The sequence below is a fragment of the Ambystoma mexicanum genome, chromosome 11 (genome assembly GCF_040938575.1).
Source record: "Ambystoma mexicanum isolate Mex_15411 chromosome 11, UKY_AmexF1_1, whole genome shotgun sequence".
NCBI classification, from domain to species: domain Eukaryota; kingdom Metazoa; phylum Chordata; class Amphibia; order Caudata; family Ambystomatidae; genus Ambystoma; species Ambystoma mexicanum.
The window spans coordinates 739171188-739198461 of record NC_090934.1 but is presented as its reverse complement, the minus strand read 5'-3'; the positions used below and the strand labels follow the sequence as shown (position 1 = coordinate 739198461).

The 27274-nt window shown below is 46.1% G+C and overlaps 1 protein-coding gene across 3 annotated transcripts in view; it reads left to right on the top strand.

The window, feature by feature from the left end:
• Positions 1-27274, top strand: part of USP47 (ubiquitin specific peptidase 47) — a 2970466-nt gene that overhangs the window by 2891155 nt on the left and 52037 nt on the right. For all 3 annotated transcript variants that reach the window (XM_069623643.1, XM_069623644.1, XM_069623642.1), the window contains 2 exons: positions 15871-15918; positions 16004-16134. In XM_069623643.1, coding sequence (XP_069479744.1) covers positions 15871-15918; positions 16004-16134 — 179 coding nt within the window. The remainder of the gene's footprint in view (positions 1-15870; positions 15919-16003; positions 16135-27274) is intronic.

The following is a 27274-nucleotide window of genomic DNA, read 5'->3' as shown; positions in this document are numbered from 1 at the left end:
AAACATGCATCCACCCTTATGAGAAATATAATTGCATATGTATCAATTAACAGTGCAACACAGGTGAGTAGTCCGATGCATAGAATGGACAGAACTCTTTTAGAATCAATGCAAAACAGCTTTCCTCAAACTTACAAAGCCCAACCAGTAGTGGGTTTGGGGCCTGGTGCCCGAAAGTCAACAATTCCAAAGCATATCCTTTGCCCAAACACTGCAACGCTACCCTACCTGTGCCCAAGGGTCACATCAGTAGAAACCAGATGCCCAAGAAACACCCTAAAATTACATGTGCACTACAAAAACACACCACCACCACACTGCATAAAAAACTACCCCTAAGTCCGACCATGTCCGTGACAATTTAAAAGGTTGAACATCAGATCATTCACACCAAATATGGAATATTGCCCACCTAGCTAACAAGCATCTTCAACATAACAGCAATTGAGTTGGGTAGATTTAAGGTAGCCTTACCGAAGTAAGTTACTAGAAAAAGAATAATTCAAATGGATTTCTGCCTCTCCCAGATTTTGCATCTATGACAACTATCTATAGCGCAACTGAACTTTGGAAACTTTGTCACCACTAGGGGGTGCAGTGGGGCTCCATGTCTGCTCCCCTTAACGCATGTACGTGCCCCGCGCCGGATATGGTGTCGGGGCCAATATATATTGATGCATGGTGCCCCAAGACCTCTGTTCCTTTTCCCATGCACTTCACCTCAATTCCTATTTTCACGCACTCTGTTCGCTTAAGGAACAACGCTACTTTGAAATTGTGAATCATGCTGAAAGCTCAGGCTTCAAGCTCTGTGTTTATTGCTGAAAATAGACGTCTCTTATTTATCGCCATAGGATATTTTTATACTGTTTGGAGGAAATCACATCCCCCCAAGATTGTAGCTCAGGTCAGTAGATGCATCCGAAAGGCTTTTCAGGAGCGTGCCTCAAAGCTTCTTCACCTTTTACTACAAGGAAAATGACGATAAGAGAACTCGTTTGAGATCCTTCACCGCGAAGCAGAAGGACCGAACTCTGGCCCGGAAGGAAAGGGAGTAGCAGCAGCACATTGTATGAGGACTGCTCGCACAGCAGCTCCTCTCAGCAACACTCTTCTTATTCGAAGAAGGATAGCCACCGCTCCATGGACTGCTCTAAAGAGACTGCTCCACAGGTATTTTTCCCCACCTAATCCTCCACTCAGTGGATTGGTAGCTGTTTTGGCTGAAATTGCATGGCATCTCCACCAAGGCTCCACGCTGGCAGCTTCAACCTCATTACCACCATTTCCATTGGGTCCAACCGCACTTGTATATACTGGCAGAGACCCCTCGCGGGACTTGAACTGTACACCTGTGTGTTCTGGCTAGGCTCCCACAGGCGAAGATCTGTCTCTGCTTCTGACAGCTACGTCCCTTGGCGTAATGGGGCTGGTGCCAGCTCCAATCATCATGACACCCAGATTTCCCAGGACTATGTTCCGTCCCTTTGGGTGTGTTTGTGTCGAAGATGAGGGATATCTTCCACCAAGAGGGTAATCCTATGCCTTTTGGACTGAAACCAGGGGTGTACCGAACTTCGGCTTTGAGTAAGTGTTTGGACGATAACTGGCTGAAAAATAGCGACCTGGTTCCAGACGAATAATTTCTTAGTATTTGGCTCCAAGCCGAATACTTTGCCTTCTCATTTTAATGCAATATAATCCCTCAGAGAGGCAATTTTGAGGTGTAGATTTCAAAAGGGAATGGAATTAAATGTTGTTACAAATCATTCCTGATTAAATATAGGAGTACGACGTATAGGTTTGTTTATTGTAGAAAAGGAGTGGTAAGGATGAGTCGAAGGTGAGGATTGATTGTTCCTCTGGGAAATGCCTGTGAAGAAACTTGAATTCATAACAGATGGTGGAGACAAGTAGGGCTTTGGTAGACTGTTATGTCAGGCAGAGGGATATGTCTCCGCCTAATAGGCCTCTCGGTGGAGCTTCATGTTGGGAAATCTCTCAAGTTTTCCTTTCTGCCAGTCAGTTTAGTTATGGAGATCAGTGCGTGGACTATGCATGGGACATAGTCAAAGAGCTTTGCTTTGTGGGTGAAATTAGTACGAGGGGAGGATATCTGGAAATCTGAAGATTTTCCTACAGGCAGGCTAATTCTTCTAGGTCAATAGGGCTGGGGATGAGTCAGTTACATGTGAGCCATTGAAAGATGCAGCCAACGTCTCCCAACCCATATTGGCCTAATGGGAGAACTTGCTTATTGGGAAGTCTCTTGACACAGAGAGATAGCGAGCACTGTATCTACTGGTGTTGTATGATGGAGGGTTGGAGAGTAATAGAAAAAAACAGCACCTTGCATCCTCTTGTGTGGTTATTGTAGGAGGAGGATTGATAAGTGGACATTGTGAGGGGTCAGTAATGCGAGGCGGACACCTGCTTGATGATTTAACAAATGTGATTTTATTCTTAAAGAGAATGTATTAAAAAAAGTCCTCACTATCCCTACTCTGCTGAGGTTTTCCCTGCCTTACCAAAGCTAAGCGTAATCACTCTAACATAGGATCACTGGCCCTCACACTAAGCAACAAATACACAAAGAAAATATATGGCATGTTAACATCAAATGAACAACATTCACAGTTTCTGAATAACCTTCTAACGTCCTGGATGATTTCCCTTCCGCAGGATTCAACGTCAGATATGTTGGTGTTCAACCAAAGAAAGAAATATCTCAAATCAGTTCTTGGTAGTTCAAAGTCAATGTAAATGGTTGTTAACCAGAATTCCACTAGCAGATCTCTTCTTCTTGATGATATATCCACTTTCTCCAAATAGCACCAATGGTTATACAATCCACCATGCTCTGTTACCTTCCTCAAAAAGACTTGCCACAATTCAAAAGAAATGCAATATCCACAACTACCAGTGGTGCACAGTTCTTGGTTAACAGTTTGTATTTTCTTGGGTACAGTTGTGGGCTTCACAATGGTATATGTGGCAGGATAACTTCTTAATGCTGCTGCATCAACTTTAACAACTTCACTTCAACTTGATTCACTATGTATGAGAAAAGTAACCTTTGTCTCACAGTACTCCTCTTTGTTTGGACTACTAGAATATTGCATCCACTGAACCACCACAGCTTCAGTACTTTGGACTACTACAACAGCTTCAGTGATTTCTACTTTTAGACAGACTTCAAAGTACTTCAACAACTTTAAGTAGACAAGGCACTCTTCCTCCGAATAACTCTCTTCAAAAGGGGTAGCCTCTTTGTCTTTCTTGTCTGTCTGCCACAAAACAACCTGGGTTTGCCTTTGAGACTCACTTTTCTGTCTTCCACAATCCCTGGCACTACAGGTTGTCTCAACTTCAAAATAGTCTTTACAAGCAGCCAGTTTCCCTTACCCAACTTTACCAGCACCTTTCTGCGAGTTATCAGCCCAATTAGTTACCCAGAAGCCTTGGTGCCACTCTTTTATCTTCAGGTAATACCTGCACACTTGTATCTTAGGCCAATAAAATGTTATCAACTTTACAGTACAGTTAGATTGCTTTTTAACTCTGGAAAATGTTGTTTCAGTGTAAATAGGGGGAGACTCTTGGCTTTGGTAATGCTTTTCTTCTGCAACTGTTATACACTTTAACTTGTTTAAATGTAAGGTATGCTATGTTTAGAATAAAGTATAGAATTCAGTCTTTTTTGAAAATCAGAATCAGCCACAGGCGACAACTTCTCGATACAGTCTTCAGGGTTTAAAGATTGGTATATAATTGTATTCCTGTGTGGAAGTAAAGGATAGAGTTCAGGCTTCCTTTGGGAATCACAACTAGGCACAAACGACCCTTCACTGATGTAGTTTTTTCAAGTTAAAGATTGTTACTCTTGTATTGTCAGAGGTAGGTATTCAGTAATGGTCTTAGCAGCGTTCCCCCTCCTTAATTAGGGACATGCAGCCACTCCTTCAAGCAATAACAGTCTTTGAATAATTGAAGAATGGATTTTAGTAACGTTGGATTCTCACACGAGTAAAAGACTTTTCACGTTATACGGGAGTGCTACATTTTCATGGGTCATGATATTTTAGATGCAATGCACAACTTTTACTCGCTTGAACGGGGAGCTGGATACTGTTACCAGCGATGCTTGCACAATGTTTTAGAATGCTGTGCTTCACTCACTGGCTTCTTAGACACTTGCTCTGCGGGTTGCACTGCGTTCCCGACTTCTGCCAATACTTCTACCGCTTCTGGCTTGCTGGGCACCCACACCCTTCTCCTGAAAAGGTGTCTCTGGTCTAGCCACACGTTTTGGGAACTCTGCTCGCTCCCGAACCCTCGGATTGACAATTGCTTCTTGCAATGGCCTCCTGCATGTCTGCAGCTCGGCAACCACAGCAATCAGGCTCACATGGAGAAAGACAGCTCTTCTGCACGTCTTTTGCTGCACAGCTGCTGCACTTCAAAATTTGGGGAACCCGGACCCTCTCAGAACAAGCAGGTGTAATCTGCTGTCTCGACGTTTCAGCATCCCTCTTGTTCTCCCACTTCTGCTTGGTTTGCCAGCCTCATGCTTTCTTCCTTCTGCTACTACTGCTACAGCTAGCGTTCCAGTCACAGTTCCAGCTCCTTCCACTCCTTCTAATTTCTTGCACCTGAGGGAGCTTTATATGCCTCCCAGGTTCCTTCAGGTTTGTTTATTTATATGGTGCTCCCAACCCAATATGTATCCGCGCACTGTTAGGCTTAATTGCCTGACTACTACATGCCTCTTCAACCCTCTTCCTCGTCCCAGTATTCTGGGATTATGGGATTTGTAGTCCCCATCAGTTTTTTTAACAATATAGCTATTCTTAAGGGTAGCTTTAGTTCCCTTAAACTCAATAAAAAATGGACTCTTAGGATTGGATTGGAATCACTTGTATTTAGGGCATTTTCTCTTGATCCTTTTTTACTATACCTTAGGGAGTAAGGACAGTATTTATCCTTAAAAGATCTTTCTATTGGCAAGGTTTGCTCAGATTTAACAGAGCTTGTACCCCGGGTCACAGATCTTATATGTATGTCGGGGACACTATAATGGCAATATGCCTTCACCTGATTTGGCAACCGATAAAGGCACCTCCTTTTTTAGGACAAATACCATGTCTCATCCCAGTGGACCTCCTCACCCCCCTGCCCCCCAAGGTCAAGATCAGGAAGCGTCTGCCTTTCCCTGGCCTTTAGAGAGGGATCCATAGGATTCTTTAGCTCATGGACTGAGATATGGTGGAATTGAGTGACTTCCCAACAGGCAAGTGTTTGTAGAGCTTGTAGGGTTTGGGTGATTGCTTACCCCTGCTCCACCCTATTGGCTTCTCTGGGAGAGTCCTCTCCCATGGTTGTTCTATCAGGGAGGGAATTCCCTCTTTAACAACAGTAGGGATATTGGGGTACAATCACCTCACATGCTCCCCCGACTTGTGTCCTGCATGAGAAGACATACACCATTCTTTTATTTCTGTGTGAGCTGGAAAGAAGGTTTGACATTCAGTTACCAACTAAGCTACCTTACAACTCACAAGAGATTGCAATGTGTGCGATTTGGATTGGCGGTTGCAAATTGCAGTATTCATTTTGGTCATTGCAACCTAACAGTTTTTGCTATGTAGCCTGCCACTAGTTTTGGGTATGCAATATCCTTTGTGAAGGCTTTATGAAGCAATACCAGACAACAGATTCACTTTCTTAACAAAAAAGGACTTTATTTTATATCAGGATGAATTAATGCCTAATTTGCCGTATGATAAGGTGGGACTTCCCTACCTAAAGAAACTAAGGATAGTCTGTGTCAGTAAATTAAATTTACAAGTCTGTGTCGAAAACATATACTTGCCCTCACAATTAAATATGCATAATGTGTAGGGATGGCAGCACCAAAAGAACCAGTATTCAAAATAAAGTTCACAGCTTCTTCCAGGTCGGGGTAGTTTTCAGCTTCCCCTTCCACAAGTTCAAATAGTTCCACCAAAAAGGACTCAGGGTGTCCTTCCCCAAGTGTATCACAATTCCAGGATATCGCAGGGTTCCTTTCCCCAAGTTCAACACAGTTCCCGGATATCTCAGGGTTCCCTTCCCCAAGTTCATCACAGTTCCCGGATATCTCAGGGTTCCCATCCCCAAGTTTAACACAGTTCCACGCAGTTCAAGTCTCTTTATTTTCTCCAATATTGTTGGCTTCACTTTATATTCATTTTGACTCGTATCAATTCAAACAGATGCTTTCTTTCACTTCAGCACTTGTATCATACAGCCTTTGTCTTTGGGGCTTTTCTTGGCTCATTCCCGAGTTAGTCTATGTGCAGTTGTCGGACCACACGGTCCACCCATTACAGGTCACGCAACCGATAACCCGTGGCACTTTGTGATGCTCTTAGTTCTTCTTGATTAACACCGGTTTTCCACCTGGCGCCACTGTCAGTACTTAACATGTGCTGTGATTTCTCTTTGGCAGTTTTTGGGGCTTGGTCACTACTTGTATATTGGCAGTATTTTTGCTTTGCCACAACTTGCATTCACCCTATTCTGTGGTGTTTATCATCTTCCACCACCTTGCTTTCACCTTGTCCCTCTTAGCTGTAACAACTTGTCTTTCACACTTGCTTTTCCTTTAGTTCATAAGTATTCATGACCGCTTTCACTTTGTTTCTTAATGCTTCCTAGCAAGTTTCACCATAGCACATCACTTGCTTTCCACTCATGCTATAATTTCACATGATTTGCATATTGTTTCTCTAATTTGGTATTCAATATATGTTGTTGCATTTTCCAAAATACCTGACAACTTTTTCATGATTCATTATTTCTTCTATTCGGGTTCCAAACCATATTCTTATAAGCTTTTTGCTCGTTTACAATCATTAAATATCCAAGATTCGCCCCCAGAGCACCCTGGTACGAGTATCCCCTGTCTCGCACTCACAGGGGCTGCTCTGCTTCGCTGGGCATCTTCTTGCCGTTCTTTGCCCTTCTCTCCACTCCTGGGTAGGTGTCGGGAGGTCCAGCGAGCAACTTTCACTGTTGGGGAAAACTTTGCGTAGCATCCCGCGGCGGTTCAGAGGTTTCCGTGTCTCCCAGCTTCAGCTGGGAACACGCAGTTCAGGTAATTGCTGGGGCTTTGGTCCTCTCGCAGCCCCTGGCAACACAGTGTCCTCTCTGCCGGTCCTGCTCCAGCCGGCTCCTCGCAACACAGCTCCACCTTCTCTTTAGATTTGCTGCTTGGGCCTCCTTTTAAGCACATGTAGCCTTCCAATAGGTTGCAGGTGCGACTAGTTTGGCTGACCCTCATTACATCAATTAACTGGTCATGCCTGATCCTTCATAGGCATCTTGCTTGTGTCAGTCTCGCGCCTTGAAACACTTGTGTATAGGCGCGTTATAAATGCCATATCATATCTCACTACCACAGTGGTGAAACTGACTAGAAGTGTGCATTACTCTAAGTCGCCTCTTCCTCGTCCCAGTCTTAAAGGTATACGATTGAGAGTCATATTATGTGTGTGGAAGAGATGGGGACTGACAAAACCCTATGAAAGAAGGGAGAGGGGAGGATTCATTCTTAAGGGAAAAGGGGGATAACATGTCTCCCCTATAGACATCCTATCCCTACTCCCCAAGGTCCCTCCACCTAGGTGATCCTCCCTTGCATATCGACCCCCACGGTCAGGATCCAAAAGCGATGGCTTTTCCCTGATGCCTTTGGGTCGCTCACCTTCCAAACATCTGGTCCCTGCTTTTTTTGGTTAATCTGTTAATGTCTGGCCTGTGTGTGTTAAATAAGGATGAGATGTTGATGAAAATAAAGAGAAATAAGTGAAACATAGAAACACATTTGAAATCATACTTTCTGTTTTTTTTAATAAGAGTTTTTTTCAAGTATAGAACTTGATTGATTAAATAAACTAACCAGATTTGGCTATATACGTGACAAACTATTCAGTATTTGGGTGAATACCAAATATGCTGCTTAGTACATTCCTAGCTGGAACTCTAGGCCTTAATGGAGTAAAGGATTTCCTGGAGGGTGTTTTATGGCGAGGGGGAAGAGCTGTTGGCTTTGAACTTATAAGAAGCCAGCGGTTTGGACACCTCTGTTGTTTGATGACAGCGACTCTGAGGAAGCCACAGGCTACTTCCCAACAAATTATCAGCACAGTGGTCAAAACACTGATTTTGTTGGCGGTTTGAGGACTATCTGGTGTTCCGCTCCCAGGCCTAACGTTTAATTTAAACAAACAGAGCCTTGCTCCCAAAGAGAGGCATTGCTGTCTTTTAACCTGGCAGTGGAGGCTCCCTTGTTGGAAGTTTTGGAGGAGCCTGCCTCAGTTTCTACTGTGGACCGAGACCTGGCCAAGAAGCACCGTCCAGTGCCTTCCGACCCAGCTTTCCTATCCACTCAAGTCTCTTCTGAGAGTATGGCAGTTTAGGCTGTTAAGGCCAGTCAGAGGGAGAGCAAGAGTTTGGAAACATTGGGTAGTCTTGCCCTGAGGGCAATAAATACTTCCTGCGCCTTGGCCACATTTCCTTTTTGTCTTCAGCGATCTTGTGCTCTGCTGAGTCTACCGGAGGGGAGATGTGATGGTGTTTTACATCCTTGACAGATGCTGCAGACTAGCCTGTTCATGGCTGACTGTGTGGCATGGGCCATAACCACTGGCAATGTAATGAGGCGACAATCCTGGATGAGACCCTCCGGTTTCGCCAAGAAAGTTCAGGCAAAGCTCTTGAATATGCCCTTTGACAGGCATAACCTCTTCAGGGCCAAGGCGGACTACTCCCTTCAGACAATCCAGTGTTCCAGGGGCACGACTAAGGATTTGGGCCTAGCAATGTATCAGCCTTCAACTCCCACTAACAGGGGGAAAGGATTTGATCCTTCCCCTCCTTTGCTCACTGTGGGAGAGGTTTAGTGCCCTCAGGCAAGCAGCAGTTGTGCCACCCCCAACCCCACAGGGGAAGAGTCTGTGCAGCTCCAAGGGGCGGTGTCTCGGCTCCGGCAGTGTCCTTCTTTGCCCCATACCTGTATCAAGGAGAGATGTTGCACAATGTCTGGAGTTTGGAGGAAGTACACCAGGGTTTTTGTCTCTCCTTCATCCACCCAAGAACAGGTCAATGGGCTGTGTTCGTGGTGCCGGTAGAGAGACTCCCGGAGCCCCCTTTGTTTTGCATATTAAGTAACTTTGGGTCTCACCCTAAGTTACCAGGTGAATCCAGATGTGGACCCCTTGCTCACTTTTCTTAGAGAGGCACAACTCCACCTCACTGATGATTCCCAATAAGGCCGAAACACGTGTGTGGGGTTGGTACTCTTGTTCAGAGGAGAATTGCCTAGCATTTCGGTGCTGGACTGCCCCTGGGCAGGACAATGACTAATATGCAGGGATATTTCTTCTCTGTGAAAGGGACAGTGAGCTAAAGACTTGGTTGAGACTCTCCCGGGGGCCATCCACCCAAGAGCAGGTTAATGGGCTGTGTTTGTGCCGGTAAAGATACTCCCAGAACCCCTTTGTTATTCCTTGTGTATCAGTGCAGAAGTCTAGACCAGGGCAGAATCCACACCCAGTCCTTGCGAGACTGCTCAATTATCACAACTGCTATCCTATACTGCGTAGCACACGTGAACTTGGGCACTTGCATTATAAGGAATCCAGAGTGGCGTTTTACCAGGATTTTCCTCCATCAGTACAGCAGGCTCAGCTCTCATTTTTGGCTGCAAAACGCTTGATGAGAGAGAGGGGTATACAATATGCCATGCTTTACCCCTCTAAACTTTGTGTTATTCATGATAACAAGACATTTTAATTTTTTTTACAGATCCAGCTGAAGCAATAGCTTTTGTCGAGTCCAGGCCTAAAGGCTGAGAGGTGGTGGTTTGGGGAAGTATGGCAATACAATGGTGTGATTTCCCTTCAATGTTTGGTCATGGATGTGCTTTGGACAGAGCATTTGTATGTGTGAACTGGGGAGAGTGAGTTTACAGGAAGGTGGTAGTTGTCGAGCACCCACATAGTTGTTTTTCTTTTTTGGTTATGTAATTAAATGGGCCAGTTGCTAACTATCACTGTGTAAATTGTCCCTCCTCCTCTTGGGGGACTGCTCACAGTGGTCGAACCACGAAGTCGCCAAGTCCGTCCCCCCAGATAGGCTTCCAGGTGGGAGGTGTTGGTGAAGTTGGGGTAGGAGTGTGAGGGGGATATCACTGCTGTTTGGGGTTGAGCAGTGGAGGTGGGGGCAAGGGGTTAGTGCCAAGTTGAAGAGCGGGGAGACAGGCTCATGGTCAGGTGGGGCATGGCAGTGGCCGAGCAGGTAGGTTGTGAGGAGTTCGGGAATTTCAACTAAAAATGGTTCACGTTGCTTTGAATATTGTACGGAGTATACAAGTTTGCTGTCAAGTTACGTTGTACTTGGGGGAGACGGGCATGAGGAGGCTGAACGAGGGCTGAATGTTGGCTAAGCAAGAGCAATGCACCCTCCTCAGTTGGAATGTAAGAGGGCTGAATAATCCCGCTTAAAATGCACAAGATCTTGGCTAATGGGGATCGTCATTGGACCAAGATTATTTTTCCTCAAGAAGTGCACTTGATAGGGAAGTTGAATGAGGGGTTTGCTAAATCCTGGGGAGATGCACGGTTTTACACTTATTCCTCAAATTCATGTAGCGTCTCAATTGTTGTCCATAAGTCACTGTGGTTTCGGCCATTGCATTAAGAAAGAGACGTTGATGGGAGATATGTAATAGTGTCAGGGACACTGGCTCAGAATCTGGTCCCCTTATGTAAACGTGTATGGTTTGAATACGGATTATTCTGGGTTTTATGACTCCCTGTGGATTAACTGCTTAGCATATTCACACACTCTAATTGTAGTGGGAGATGTTAATGCAATACTGCATGCAGAATGGGATAGATCCACTGTTAGTACAAAGTCACTGTCGTCTGCTAGAGCAATATAGGGTGGGCTAGCAGACCTCAGTCTTCTGGATCTCTGGAGAACACTACACTTTTCCTTTTACTCCGCTGCACACAACATGCAATCGCGCATATATAATGATAGGGCTGGGCTTGGTTCGTAGCGTGAACAGTTGCACCATGCTTCCGAGAACATTGTCCGACCACTCCCCAATTCTGTGGCAGTTCCTCATTGAGAATTTAATGGTTGCTAGACCCCACTGGCAATTACAAAGCTAAGCGTTATTAGATGTGGTATGTCGAAGTGAAGTGCTAGAGATTATAACGTCCTTTCTTTACCTGCATGCAGGGTTGGTCACCATATTAGGGACCCTCTGGGAGGCGTTTAAGGTTTATTTGAGGGGGCTCTGCATCTCTATTGAAAGCGAGGTGCTGTAGGCGATTCAGAGGATGTTGGGTGGGCTAGAAGAGGAGTTAAAAGAATTACAGTTCAGGGAAGTAACACAGCCCTCAAGTGAGAACCTGGCGGCGATCCGAAATTGCCCTTGATCACTTAAGGGATGAGGCGGATAGAGAAGTGCGTTTTCTCACGACCCCTCGATTGGCGCGAAGGTATGGTGAAGAGGGGAGGCCGGGTAGGTACTTGGCTAGGTTGGTGAGGGGTGAAAGGGACCAAACGGACATCATGGTGATTAGACAAGCTGATGGCACATGGATTTCAGAACCCGATTTACTTCTTGCAGAATTCAGAGCGTTTTATGTTAAGTTGTATGCTGCCAGAGGTAGAGCAGAGCAGGACACCATGAAGCTCTTTGTTGAAGAGACAGCGTTGTTAGGGCTTGGCGCAAAGGCTAAAGCAATTTTGAAAACACCTATCACTGCTAATGGCATCCTGAAAGGGATTAAAGATCTCCCTGCTAAGGCTCTGGGTTCGGATGGAATTACCTCAAAGTATTTTTAAGGGCTATGGCCCTAATGTTGCTGATTATTTAACTTGAGTGTGGCAGGAAGCCTTGCAATTGGGGTTGCTACCCCCTACAATGTGAGAGGGTTTTATCTCCTTGATACTAAAGCCCGATAAGGACCCATTCGACTGCGCCGTCTAACATGGATGCAACAATATTCTCTAAAATCTTGACTGATAGATTACTTCCCTTTCATAGTGGATTCAGATCAGTCTGGCATTATCTTAGGCTGCTCTACAGCCCTCAATTTACAGAGACTGTTTGTGGTGCTAGCCCAGTTTGAACTCTCTGTGCAGGCGATTGGAGCGCTTTTAGACATGGAGAAGGCATTTGATTCTGTAGCTTGGGTTTATCTGTTTGTGGTTCTCAAGAGGGTAAGGGTACCAGTGTACTACCTACAACGCATAAAAGTCCTGTATTTGGGGGTGACTTCTAGGATTGGTCTTTTTGTTAGACATTTGGCAGCTTTGGGTTGGGACGGGGGACGCGTCAGGGATGTCCGTTGCTCCCTCTCTTATTTGCAATCACCATGGAACAGCTCACGTTTTGCTTGGGAACGCTACATAAACATTGGGGGCTAGCATTCGGAGTGGTTCGGGATTTGATGTTACTCTATGCAGATGATATCCTTTATGTTAAGAACCCAGGTTGGAATATACAGCCTCTTTCACAGGGGATTGAAGCATTTGGTAGAGTAGCAGAGCTACAGGTAAATTGGTCTTAAGTCGATCCTATTTCCACTGAATGAGGCCACTCTGCAGCCCTTGGGCACTGAACGGTTGCATTGTGAACACACTTCGACAAACTATTTGGGTACACAAGTTAGTAGGAGCAGCTCCCAATCGCTTAAAGACAACCATGAGGCTTATTAAGAGACCTTTGGATTAAAGCTGACCGGTTGTTTTCACTCCCAACTTCTCTCATGGGGAAGTTGCATTAATATAAATGGTTATTCTTCTTAAATTAAATTATTTATTTCTTAATAACCCAGTGTGGCCAGGCTTCCAATTCTTCACAGAGCTGAAGTCACTGTTGATTAAGCTGGTGTGTAGTACGAAGGCACCCATAATTCAATGGGAGACACTCACTGGGTCATGGGAACAGGAGGGATTAAATGTACCTGATTTGGAGTGGCATTATCTGGCTGCACAGGCTTTGTTTGTGTCATATTGGATCCCAGTTTTCCCACAGGTTAGGATTGAGAGTAGGTCAGCCCTCGCATATTCACTTACAGTACCCTGATTTCTATTCAGATTAAGGAGAAGTGCCCAGTCGACCCTGCAGCGTGTACTGTCCATGCATGGCAGAGCTTGTGCCAGAGAATGCAGGTCCTACTTCTGTATACCCCTTAGCTCATGGTCTGGGATATTCAATGTATATCTCTGACGTGTGATGGTAGGATTAAGAGTGATTTGGGGTTCATAATATGTTTGACATCTACGCTAATGGGAATTTCGTTTCCTGGTAACAAGTCGGGCCAAGCTAGGCGATGCATTTGGACTGATGTTTCAGTTCTTCAGGATCCGCAAGACGTTTTGGGCTTGGTCACTATCCTTTCCTTCCAAACTGCAAGTATTCCCTCTTTTAAAGTACCTGTTTAATGCTGCGAATGCTAAAAGGGTGGTATCTACAAATTATCAGATGGTCCTAAACTCGGCCCCAATGGTGGTTCCAGCGTGTAGTTCGCTGGGAGCAGTGGATATTGGCTCAGAACTGGAACATAAGAGGTAGCAATATATGTGCTTATACACTAGGAAAGTGGCAATTAACTCCCAGTTTAAGCTCATTCAATTTAAAATTCTTCACCGGGCTATCTATCCCCTGCGGTCCAGAAAACATGTGATAGATGCAGTGATGGAAGGTGCCCCAGGTGCAAAATCGATAATGCTGGATTTATTCACGTTCTTAGGGACTGCCCTTCCCTGGTGACCTTATGCCATCAAGTGACTGAAATGATGGGGCTTATGATTTATCAGGACATTCCCCAGAGCATCATCTGCTGTATGTTTAGGTGGTTGCCGGGGGCTTATAAGGAGAGGACAAAATTACTATCCATATTTATGCAATTGGCAAAGTATTTGTATTTTATTTAATTCATATAGTGTTTTAATCCAAAACACTTTACAAGAGTAACAATCTAGATACAACAAGCATTAAGTAACAATTGAATTAAACCAGAAAACAGTACAAAAACAATTTACATTATAGAAGAGGATAAGAAGGGTAGGGAGGGACCAAGGTGTGAGAGGAAGTAGGAGGTATGACCAGGGGAGAGAGTTGAAGTTAGAGAGGAAGCAGAGGGTGAAAGGGGAAAGGAAGGAAGAGATGAGGTTTAGAAAAGTGAAGGAAGTGGGGTATGGGGGTAGCATGAGAGGAGAGGGAGAGGTGGAAGAGAAGTAGGAAAGGGAGTAGGAGGTGTGGGTAGAAGTAGTAGCAGAAGAGAGAGGAAGCAAAGAGTTTTAGGGAGGTGAATGGAAGAGAGGATTTTAGAGAGGTACGGAAGTTGGGGAAGGAGGGAGTAGAGCGGATGGAGAGGGGGAGGCGGTTCCAGTGGAAAGGGGCGAGCAGTTGGAAAGAACAGAATCGGGAAGGGGCACAGGGTGGTGGAGGAGGAGATAGTAGGAAGAAATCGGCAGAACAGAGAGAACAAGAAGTAGTATGGAAAGTGAGGATGGAGGAGAGGTAGGGGGAGCAAGACCATAGAGAGATTTTAAGACTAGACAGGGGAACTTGAAATTAAGCTGGGAGTGGAATGGGAGCCAACTTAGAGAGGTGAGAGAAGAGGAGATGGAGTCATAAGGAGAGAGAAGTCAAAGGGAGTGGATGGCAGAGTGGTAGACCGATTTGATTGGGGAGAAGTGTTGTATATTGATTTGCTGGTCAAGCCCTGTACCCCCAACCGCAGCAAAGTGGTTAGAATATCTGGCGTGGTGCTGTGATCTAGAACAGGAGTATTGAAGAATGCAGCCAGCCCAATATAGGCCCGCTAATATATGGGACCCGGTGTGCACCTTCTTACGGGGTGGGGAAGCCGCGAGCAGTGATATGGTGGCTGGTGGAGGAGTGAACAAGGTCTGAGAAAGCCTACCCTACGTTCATAACAGCCGTCTTCACTGGAGCGAGGATGTAGGATACAGTTTTGTGATATATTTATTTCAAGTATTTGCAAGGTGACTTGAGGCCTATTTATTTATTGTTGGAGTGGGCATGACCTGTCAATTCTTTCTGTCTATTATTGGCTTGATTCGAGTCTAGTTTTTTTTTTTTAACATGGCCCTCATTTGTGCTTGTATTGTTTTTTCATAATGTGTTTTCATTTATGATCCTGTGTACTCTGGTTGTTGGTGACGTCAACCTGTTGATAAATAAAAATAAATTAAAAAGAAAGATGCAAGGAACATTTGTTTGAAGAATGTTTGTGTTGAAGAGGAATCCAGGGAAGGGAACCCAGCTTCTCTAGCAAGGACCTTTTATCTTTGAACAACGTTGGAGTTCAAGCCATTAATTCTTCCTTTTTTAACACTTTTCTAAACCACCCAAGGTTAAAAACCTTTCCATTTCCACTTTCACCCTCAAGATTAGTTTACAGTGTGAGGGTCAGAATAGAACTTTGGACACAGGAGAGTTTTGTATTTGACATCCTGACACAGACATATGCTTAGTTTTAGTTGAGCTACGGAATTCCTCTTAGAACCGGGTCAGAGAGGCCTTTTCCCAACCCTTTGATTTTTAGTTAAAGTCTTTAACCAAAATCATGGTTAACTTGTGTCCGAGTTTCATTCCTAACTCCTCACAAGGCCTTTCACCAGATTTTTGCTCTATCCTGTCACAAACCTGATTAATATTTACGAAAATAACTGATTCTTTCAAATGTTTATAAGATCTTGATTTGCATTCATATATATATTTTAAAACAATGAAATGTTGTGCTATTTGTTCTTAAAATTGTTCCTTTTTTCCAGCTTCATGAAATAAGTGGGATTTCATTCGAAAATATAGAATTTGCAAAGGTAAGAAGCGATAGCTTTGTTCTGTTGCCGTTGGCCTTGATGTGTAGATATGTAATGTCAGCAGCACTTTTGTTTCTTACTACAGGGTAGAGGAACATTTCCTTGTGATATTTCATTGCTTGAGATTAATCAAGATTTGGATTGGAATCCGAAGGTTTCTACGTTGAATGTTTGGCCACTCTACATCTGTGATGACGGGGCTGTTATATATTTCAGGTCTGTATCAATTTCACAGCTTCTCCTGATGTGTGTAGATCTATACTCTATTGAACGTCCACTTTTCTTTGTTTCCCCTGCAAGTCAACATTTGCTTGAGTTCTGCTTTTTTTCTAATTTCTTTTCTGTTGATAATTGTGGCGTCCAGATCAAGCCCCCGACAGTCCTGTGTGTATATAGGAGGAATGCGAATTCCAAAATAAAGTAACATTCATAAGTGGTGAGACATTTTATAGAAGTAGTGTATAGCATTTAGGGAAGGGGATTTTTCCAGGAACGCACTCTGGATTAGTGTTCGGGAGGCGAAATGAACATTGAAATCAGAGCATGAATTTGTTGGGGTGGTTTCCAGGGTGATATTAGAAGATGAGGTCCATTAGTACTCACCTGAAATGGATGGAAGTTGGCAGGCCGATGTGCTAGAGAACATCATTGCACATAGATACCTTTTTTTTGTTCCAACTCTTTGTTGATTCTGGCTTCTTGGTAAAGAGACTTCAAATGATGCATGCAGTTCAAGGGAGATTGTTAATTCGCTAAGGCTGGCGGAGAGCTGTTCGAATTGCTTTCAGCTATTGGTGAGAAAGGTGGTAGCATGGAGGAAGTGAGAGTTGTGTTTAGAGTTTTCAGAGTAGAGTTTTTTTACACTTTACAAATGAATGCTGGTGAGAACATCTGCTTGGACTTGTCAGGAGATGTTGACAGGCAGCCCATTTTTTTTTTTTAAAGTAAAGTGGCTTTTTGTGCTGTCTCAATAACAGAATCCTTGAGGCATAGACACCTCAGAACTTTGTGGTGAGTAAGCTCAGAAGATATCCAGGTTCTTATATTTAAACCAGTCTTTGGAATTCATTTGCGGAGGAGGACAAACTATTGTAGTTGAGTTGACTTTAATGAAAAAACAGTTGTCATTCGATTACAGGCCAGTATTGACAGTTGTGGTTTTGTACATCTTGATTGTTAGGCAGAAACCTGTGCAGTTCCCTTAGGGACCACTGCAAAAGGCTTAGGACTACAGGTGTTGGCAGTAAACCCCATTGGTAGCAGTACCACCCAGATTTACCTGGTAGCTGTGGGCGAGCAGCCAGACTTCTCTCAAGAAGTGTTAGACAGTATATAGAGTATACAAGATAGGTACCAAAATACAGTAGCACAAGCAAACACTGACCAGAGCTTTGGTATCAAAGTATATAATTATTTATTTAAAGACACGCTTATAGAAACACTCCAGCACTATTATTATTACTATCAAAACACAGTGACTATTAATATATATACATCCCTTATTCCTTATTAGACAAGTCTTAGTTAACACCACTTATTTTCAGACAGAGGTGAGCGCTTAACTAAAGATGGCACTCCAATAAGTTATCAAAAAAGGGAGGGAAAAGGCAGAAATTAGAAAGGCACACAACACTAATACTTTAGAAGCACCCAGCAAGGTAGGAAAGTCAAAGTCTACTTGTGAGCAAAAAGTTCAGAGGCCAGGCTCCCTCTTAGAGAGAGTAGAACACCAATAATGCCCCCAAGGTCACACAGTTTAAGAGGCTTGAAAAGTATTGCAGAGAGTTCAAAAAGGAATTAGTTTAGCTCAGAAAAGTTCAGTTAGCCAGCCTAAGGTCAGCCCAGGTGGTAAGTTGAGGATTTAATAGACACCCCGAACAGACCATTGCAAGGGAGGCTAGGCGGACACAGTACCTTTAAAATGGAGAGGATCCTCCAGCGGGGGCAGTTGTTCCTGGCAGCGGGTGCAAGTCATGGCGTCGTCCAGAGGAAGAGAAGATCTCGACGTGGAGGAAGGCTGAAGGTCGTTGCACTGCCAGGGAAGAAACCAGCCGCGGAGTTCTCCGGTTAAAAGGTACTAACCTTTTATTTGTGGTAGTGGTAATACGTGGTATCCCGGTTGCCGGGGTGCTTGGTACGGGGAAGGCAGGCCATGAGATGATCCGGGAAGGCAAAAAGGCGGGCAAACTGGTTGTCCCCACCAGTCAAAGGAAGAAGACTCTTCGGGATGAAGATCTCCTCTGTCGTTGGAAGAAGTGGTGAGGCGGTTCAGCAAGGCTCCACCGGTGGTGTCGTCGTTGCAGGTCGGCTCAGCTTCTCCCTCTTCGGATTCTTTGGTCCTGTGGCGGCTTCTGAAGTTCCAGTCCCCAAAGCCCTGCTTTTATGCAGAAAACCCCCATTCATCAGTCCTAGCTGTCACTCAAACATGCTAAGTGGTGAGCCAGGTGGCTCACCACTGGGCCAATCACACAAGAGTGCGACTTGAGTTGCCGAGGCAACTCAGTCGAGGGTGCCTAAACCCCCCTCCCACACATCCTGTAGACCCAGATAGAGTGGCACCACTTTTGGAGGCTTCTGTGGAGAAGCCCGCCAAAAAAAGGAACAAAGGGCTCGACTTGGGTTGGAGTTACAGAGGCGAACACAAACGCCATTTTAAAACCGAGTTCTGGCAAAAAGACCCAACTGGGGAATAAATATTAAATAAATAACCCAGCGGTATCTTTAACATTGCACCAAAAAGTGGTGCGTTTAAAATGAATGGGAAAATCCCATAGGAAATATTCTGGTGGAATATTTCGCGTGGTAACCACTGCCACCAGCCAGAAACTCGACGAGGGGCGACTGCACAGTGCCCCCTCAAAAAACAGACCTAGGGGCAATCTAATTACCCCTACCAATACTTCCACAATAGGATGATTTGTACTGGTTCTGTTCACAATTTAAGACTAGTAAAGTCAATGGTGACTTTACATGCCCTGGGAGACAGTAGTCACTCCCAGGGTATGGAGTCTATGCTTGGGGGTCACTATGACACCCCTGTGTTACTGCACTGAGGGTGCTGTGTAACACACTTACCAAAAACCACATGAAACCCTATGGAGTAAAAAAAAACCATAGCCCATAAAACACATTACAAAGTCAAAGGATATCTCAAATTATGTCTAAGAGTGGGAGAAAAAGAGTCTCTCTCTTAGCAGGAGAAAAAAATAAACCCCAAAAATCCAGCAAAGCTGCTGAGGGACTCACTAGGTTTGGGAAATTAGCCTTAACAGAGAATTCTCCCTAACACTGATGACCTCTTAGCAATTGATAATAGTTGGATATTATGGCATTTAGAGCTTTGCAGAACAAATGACCTTGCAAGAGCAAACATGTATGGTGGTTACAGGGTGGCTATGCAAAAAAGGTACTTTGAGGATCTCCGACCATCTAGCCAAAGGTGCTTAACTCAATGCTGGCAAACTCACTTTAGGTACGCTAGATGTCTTGCCACCCGGTTTAAGATGCATGCAGAGGCTGCCCCTTTTTCAGACTGGCTGGAAGTCCCCTTCTTTCTTTCCATGTATCATTCTCCATTTAAATATGAGGTGTAAAGGTGTTCTGGTATATCAATTTTTGTTTTATCATAACCAGTATTTTGATACCCCTTCGAGTGACAATCATATTACAGTAAATGCACATTAATTGGATTGTCTTGCTTGATGGTGGGCTGCATTGCCACCCTGTGATACTGGATCTCGCAGCAGCATTTGATTTTATGGATATTTTGACACTTTGCAGAGACTGGTCTTCGAGGTGCAGTTCTGAAGTAGTACTGATTATTCCCATCTCTCATATTTCAAACTGTTCACATTGCCTCCTCTTGAGTCACGACTCAGGATGGTTATCCTGTCACCCGTTTATTTCAAAATGAACATGGCATTGTTGAGGGATCTGGTTGCTGGAATGGGCTCCTGCATTCATCAGTATGCTTATGATATAAAATGTTGTCTTCGGTCCTCTGTGACAAATCACTAGATGTCGTCACTTCTCCCCAGGGGGAGCAGATTAGACCGCAACCTGATAGTCCCATCGAGGGTGGTGCACAGCAGGAGGATCTCATGGGGAGAGACTCCTTCTCTGGGGATAGACAGACATCTAGCCAGACCGCTGTATGACCCCCTCCTCAACCTACACCAGTGGTACACCCCAGTAATACACCCAACCACCCCATGTACCTGTGTAGGGCCAGTGACATGAGATCCACTGAGACGAAGACGAGCCTAGACTACGCCAGTAAGACTTGCATCACAAAGACTGGGATCAGGTGGTGGTGCTGAACTAGGAAGATCACTACCAAAGGTAGGTGTGAACATTCTAGTTCTCCACTAAAGTCCACTACTAAAACCAACAGAAAAACAGAAGACGGACTAGGGCGTTGGTCAAGCCATCCCTGGGGGAGCTGCAAGCCTGGGAACCATTCGGCATGGAAGACCGTGGTGACCGGGATGCTGGCGAGAAGGCAGACGTGTCCCTATGCGGCCCACTGCGGACGGACCGACTGGAAAACTGGTGAAGCAGAGGTCTAGGAATGTGAGGAAGCTGGACTATGCAGTCGAGTGAAAACAAGCATCCTGCTTGGCCCACAGGCTGTGGAGCCACCGCTGCACACCATAGAGCAAGAGAAGATGTAAACAGAAGCAAAAAGAGCCAAAGACCGACCGAAAGACACAGGCAAGTACCCTACAGGTACAAGGGTTGCTGGGATGGTTGGCAGAGCTGCAACAGCGTTGTAGTGGACTCTAGACCCACAGAGCAGGGTTGAAGACGGAACCCCTGAGGGATAAACAAATATTAAGAATGCCAACAACAGAGAGACAGAAACTCGGGTCTGGGACCTGCACCCATAAAAGAAGATCCATACAAGTCATCTTTTTAATGGCATTACCTGACAGGAGAGGGAACCAGGTCATCCAGAACAACGTAATAGAGAACGTCAGGTATGGGACCCGTACCCACAAAAGAGCCCTACAAATCATCTCCTCCGTGACAGTACTTGGCAGGTTAGAGAAACAAGTCTATCCATTGAACTAAGAGGGAGTCACAAGAACCTTGTAAATCATCTTCTTTGTGACAGTACTTGGCAGGATAGTAAACTAGGTCTGTACAACAAGCTTAATAGAGAAATATGTGTCTGGGACCCACGAAAAAAGAAGGCAAGCAAGTACAACACTCTTCCTCGTGGCAGTAATTGGCAGGCCAGAAGGCCAAGTGTTGCCATGTTTTCCCAGTGGAATATACTGGGGAAACCTGGGTCAAGAATCGTACTTGTGCATGTCACCAGATGAAGGAGCTCATTCCCCTGGGTACCACAGAGTGCGAAATGAGTAATTCTCATGGTAGTGCGACATCTACAGGAAAAAGGACAATCTAACTCAGAGACCAGGAGAAGAGAGTAATTCTCCTGGTAGTTAAATCTGCAAAAAGGATCAAACCACAGAATATTGCACTCCAGGGAGTGGGGAAACTGAGAGTGTTTCTGATACAGAGTGTTACAGGATTGAAAGTGCTCTGTCTGAGAAGTATTGGGACCATGGGAAGGGAGTAATTCCCTGTGGTTAAGAACTTGCAAATAGAACTGTGCTACCCAGTCCAGGAGAAGGGAGTTGTTCTCCTGGACCAAGAACATCGACACAACCTTCTAGTTTAGTTAGAAGTGAAAGGGAAAGAGAGTTTTGATACATGACGGTAGACTCTTTCATTTACAATGACATTATCACCAACCCATTAGCACTTTAGTTGAGGTAGGGAAATCCCTCATAGAGAGAGGGAAAGTTAGGTTTTTTCTTTATTTTCTTGGCGAAAGTCTATAGCAACCACTATGCCACCTGTGTGTCAGTCTCCTCCTTCTGAGATGAGAGATTGAGTGGGCAGTGCACAACACTTAGCTCTGTGTTCTAAGTTTAAATGGGGTAGCATTGTAATTCTAAGTAGTTATTTGGTCCTTTTGGCGCTGTTAGGCAAGGAGGAGAAGGTCTTGGAGGCTGACAGAAGCTTTATTCCAACGCCTCACTGCACCTTTGTCAATCCAATGCGGATGCCATGCTGGCAGCCCTTAACCAGAGGCTTTGGCAGGAAGTAGCAGACTTCCTTCCGGAACTTCCGGTGCACAGCCAGACACGTTTCAAGGCAGGACTGCCGGAGGCTTAATTGGTGGCACAGGACTTCATGGAGCCCACTGTGGCCCACGTTGACACCTCTGGCGGGGCCATATGCATCGCCACGGACATGAGAAGGGCTGCCTGGCTTTGGGCTACTAATTTCATCCCATTCGTCCAGGAACGCATATGGGACCTTCCATTCGAGGGCGGCGACCTCTTTCACTCCACCACCGATGAGGAGCTAGTTAAAAAGAAAACAGTTCCCAAACTGGGAAGTCTTTATCCTTAAGAAGGCCACGCCCAAGGTGTACACCCAGTTGCATCAACGCTCTGATAAGGGGAGGGCGTTCAGCGGGTTCCGGTGCTTCCATAAACAGAGGTCTAGGCAGCCTGACCGTTCTCTGAGTCATCATCGGCGCAAACAACAAAAGGGGTGGGGCAAGGGCTTCTTTCAGTCCCCCTAAGCAACAGCCTCGGAGGGAAAGAAGGCATGACGCATGCCTTCGGGTCCACATCTCTCCGGTGGGGGTCAGGCTCGCCCTTCACGCACAGTTTTGGCATCAGAGGTTTGCGGACCCCTGGAACCTATCCGTTGTATCCATGGGGTACCGTCTACCGTTCCTCCCTCCTCCCCATACACTCCCAGAGATTAGGAAATTCGGTCGCTCGTCTAGAATTTTCATCATGCAAAAGAAGAACCAGGCTGGCCTGAGAGTTGTGTTGGACCTCTCCACCCTCAAGCTCCCTCCCTCTTCAAAAATTCAAGATGGTTACACCAACACTCATAGCGGAGACACTGTGCAGGGGAGACTGGATGTGCTCCTTGGATCTGAAGGACGCTTATCTACACGTCCCTATTTGGCAGCCTCTTCGATCCTTTCTGTGGTTCCAATACAAGGTTCTACCCTTCGGCCTGAACTCAGCCTCCAGGGTATTTACCAGACTAATAAATGCATTGGCGGCCCTCCTCAGAGCTCAGGGCCACCATGTCTACCCATACCTGGACGACAGGCTCGTCAGGGCGAAGTCTCCGGAGGCGGTGCATCACACTTCCTCCGCTCTTATGACCACTCTCCACGAGCTGGGATTCTCGATCAACCGCAAGAAGTCTCAGTTGCAGCCTACTCAGAGCCTGACCTTTCAGGGCCTCATATGGGACAGGAGCTCTGAGAGAGTTTTCCCCTCGGAAGACAAGATCATGGCCATCAAGAGGGCCGTTAGTCACTTCCTCAGCCGAGAGGTGACCTCAGCCTGGTGGTACCAGCATCTACTGGGAATCATGGCAGCAGTCCTACTGTCCGTCCTCCACACGAGACTCAAGATATGATATATGATATGATATGGCATTTATAATGCGCCTATACACAAGTGTTTCAAGGTGCGACGAGGCAAGGGAGGGGAACAAAGGGAGGACGGATAGCGATCCTACTAGGCCAGGTGTCATTCAGATCGTGCAGCTTGGGAAAGGGGCAGGGACAGTGCAGTACAAGAGAGAAGATAACAGTAAGTAAGTAACGGCCAGCAAGTGGCAAGTGCATAGGTTAGTGCAGGCAACAGGTGTAAGGGCTGGTAGGGGGACTGTAGGGATACAGAAACAGTCCCCAAGTGTGGGGGTTGCCAGGTGGGCAGTGCAGGAGTGTGACGCTGGCGGGGAAGGACCTGGGCCAGAGATCAGAGGGTGTCCAGGTAGCCAGTGCAGTTCCAGTTACAGCCAGGAGGTCAGCAGAGAGGAGGAGGAGAAAAAACAGAAGCAAAGAAGAAGGTTTTGAGGTGCTTCCAGAACCAGAGATGGTTCTCCTCAAGTTTAAGCGAGGCAGGGAGGCTGTTCCAGAGGGAGGCGCCAGCCAAAGAAAGAGATCTACCACCAACTCGTTGCTTGGAGAAGGGACTGACCCTGAGGGTGTTGGAGGCGGATGAGCGAAGAGCTCGAGAAGGAAGATATTTAGGAACAGTTGAAGGTATTGAGGCCCCAGGCCCCAGAAGGCCTTGTGAATGATGCAGGGGGTTTTGAACTTAATCCTCACAGCCACTGGGAGCCAGTGCAGAGATGAGGAGATGACAGCTGCACTTTGCAGCCTTGTGGAATCAGGAGCGGGGCTCCCAAGCAGAGTTCCCAAGCAGAGTTCTCTCCAGCCGGACCTCACCTGGTGGTCCAGGGACTGCAACCTGCGGACAGGCAAGCCCTTCCAGCAGGCACACTCTTAAATCACCATTGCCACAGATTCCTCCCTGGAAGGCTGGGGGCGACACTGGACAACCAGTGTCCATGGAGTCTGGTCCCTGCAGGAGCAGGAATCTCATATGAACTGGCTGGAGCTGAAAGCTATCTGGCTAGCGCTCAAGGCTTTCCTTCCGCTCATTGGGGGCAAGGCTGTCCTCATCCAGACAACTCCACCAGCATGCATTATCAACAAGCAGGGTGACACCAGGTTCCCTCCTCTGTGCAGCCTAGCAGTTAGCATATGGGAGTGGGCCCTGGAGAGCATCATCTACCTGACTGCAATCCACCTCCCGGGGGAATCCAACCTGGAAGCGGACAGGCTCAGCAGACTGGGAGTGGACAATTACGAATGGCAATTGAACAATCAGGTCCTGCCCAAGGTCTTCAGCATATGGGGGCATCCTGTCGTGGACCTCTTTTCCTCCTGGTCCAACAGGAAGTGCCAGCAGTTTGCGTCCTGGCAGGGGCAGGGCCCGGGCTCCCTGGGGGACGCATTCCAAATACAGTGGAATGGCATGACAACGTATGCATTTCCGCCCACAACCCTGATCCACATGGTGATCGGCAAGATAAAGAAATTGTGTCACCGCCGCATCATTCTAATAGCTCTGTGATGGCCAGCAAGACCGTGGTTCTCGGAGCGCCTCAGCTTCTCGGACAGGCCACCAATTCACCTGCCGCTGGACCCAGCTCACCTCCTCTCGCAGCAGGGGGGCAGGGTCATCACCCTGCTCCACAGAAATGAGCCCTCGCAGCATGATTCCTGAACAGGTCACACTGAAGCATATGAGCCTGTCTCAGGCTAACCTAGACATCATTCAGGGCGCTAGGAGAAAGGCTACTATGAGCCAGTAGAAGAGTAAATGGACCAGGCTCTGTCACTGGGCAGACTCTAAGGAGATCGGCCCCTTACTTACACATTGGACGATTGTTCTTGGCACACCTGGCTCACTCAGGGGTGCAAATAGACACCTGCTGCACCTACTTGGGGGCCATAGGGGCCTACAGGTATTCTGAGGAGGAGGTATTCTCCTCCAACCCGGTGGTTAAGCAGCATCTGGCAGGCCTCACCAGGCTCTACCCGCCCATCAAGAAGCCACACTCTGTGTGGAATCTCAATGTAGTGTTGGGCGCCCTAGCGCACAAACCTTTCGAACCAATGGCATCCGCGGACATCTGATTGGTCACAATAAAAACAGATTTGTTGGTATGTCTCACCTCTGCTCACAGAGTCAGTGAGATCCAGGCTCTGGTGGCAACAGAACCCTATACTACTTTTCACAAAGATAAGGTGGTCCTGAAAACGCACCCTGCATTCCTCCCTAAGATAGTCTCTGCGTTCCAACTAAACGAGGAGATAGTGTTACCTATGTTTTTTGCCGATCCTAAAGACGATGCTCGGAGGGTCTTACACTGTCTGGATGTTAGACACGCTCTGAAGTTCTATCTGGACAGGGCCAAGAGCTTGTGCAAGTCAGACGCTCTGTTTGTCACCTTCAGCGGGGGGGGCGGTCAAGGCCCGGTTATTGGGCATCCAAGGCCTCTATAGCAAGGTGGATGGATTCAGCCATCAAGGAGGCCTATGAGGGGCAGCACAAACTACTTCCAACTAACATGCACTGCCACACTGTCGGAGCCAAGGCCATGGCTGTCGCATTCCAGCAGCAGGTCCCGTGGCAGGTCATCAGCAGGGCGGCCACCTGGGCCACCCCTTCGGCTTTCTGTAAGCACTACTGTTTGGCCGCTGGCTCTAAATCAGATAAGGCTTTCGAACAGGCTGTTCTAAGGAACTTGTTTGCTTAAGGAGGGTCGCTTCTCCACCCTGGGGCTACATTCAGTTGTAATCGCCCATGCAGTATGGACGAAAGGGGACAGGACGTAGTAGTAATTAATAGTATGTAATTGACTAACTTACTCCTAGTCCATAGTCCCCTTTCCTCCATACGTCCCACCATCTTCCCCCCCTAATAATACTAGTGTCATTAGGCAATCTTAATATTGTCGACGCGTCAATGGGGACTGAGGAGTGGCGCCGGTGGGTGGAGTAAGGGGAGTGCATGCTCCCAGGGCCACGCCCCGCGTGCCTCTAAATTTAAAGGGGAAGAAGGTTTTTTTCTGGTGAAAAAGGTTGTCTCCCGTCCCTAGCGAGGGACGCCCATGCAGTATAAAGGAAAAGGGACTATGGACTAGGAGTATGTTAGTCAGTAGGGTGAGTAACTATTATTAATTTCTCTCAACTTTTATACACCCCCTGCCCCTTGCTTACACTACACACAACTGGTACTGCTCTCTCCCTCACAAATACAGCACCTTTGCTAAGCTCCGACACCAACGCGCCAACATTGTGCTCTTCTGTCTGTCCTCCCCCTGGTCTCTTGGTCCACCTTCACCTTCCCATGTGGCCTCACCCAGCCAAAATGGAGAGTTAGGTGGAGCACATCAAAAGGTTTGTTAGTTATATATTGTTAGCATGTCTGGGTTAAGTGTTCAGTACTTTTTAGGTGCTGGGGAGGAAAAATGGCCCTGACACAGAGCCACCATACACAAATAATACAAAGAAAAGAGGATCGATGGAACCCTCCCGTCCCCTGCACACCTTACAATCCCGTCCTTTGACGGTTAATCATTGATTCATAGTGATAAAGTAATATATACTTGGATAATCTTGAAAGTTAAAGAATAAGCCAGTTATAAGTATAACTGTATTACACATAAGTGTATTTAATGATTAAATAAACAAAACAATTTGATCCGAAAAAAGGTTACAGTTCAGTTTAACACAAAATGTCTGAGGCGTTTCAAGAAAAACATTCTCTTCTTCCAGAGCCTGATGAAATATTTTGAACTGCAAATTAGAGAGGAGAGAAAATAAGGCTAAGTCCATTTCACATGTAGATAGCTAACATCCATCACATGATCACTAAACATTGCATTATTTACAATATTTACAAATTCGTATCTCTTTACTTTAAGTATTAGATCCTTTTAAGTGTGT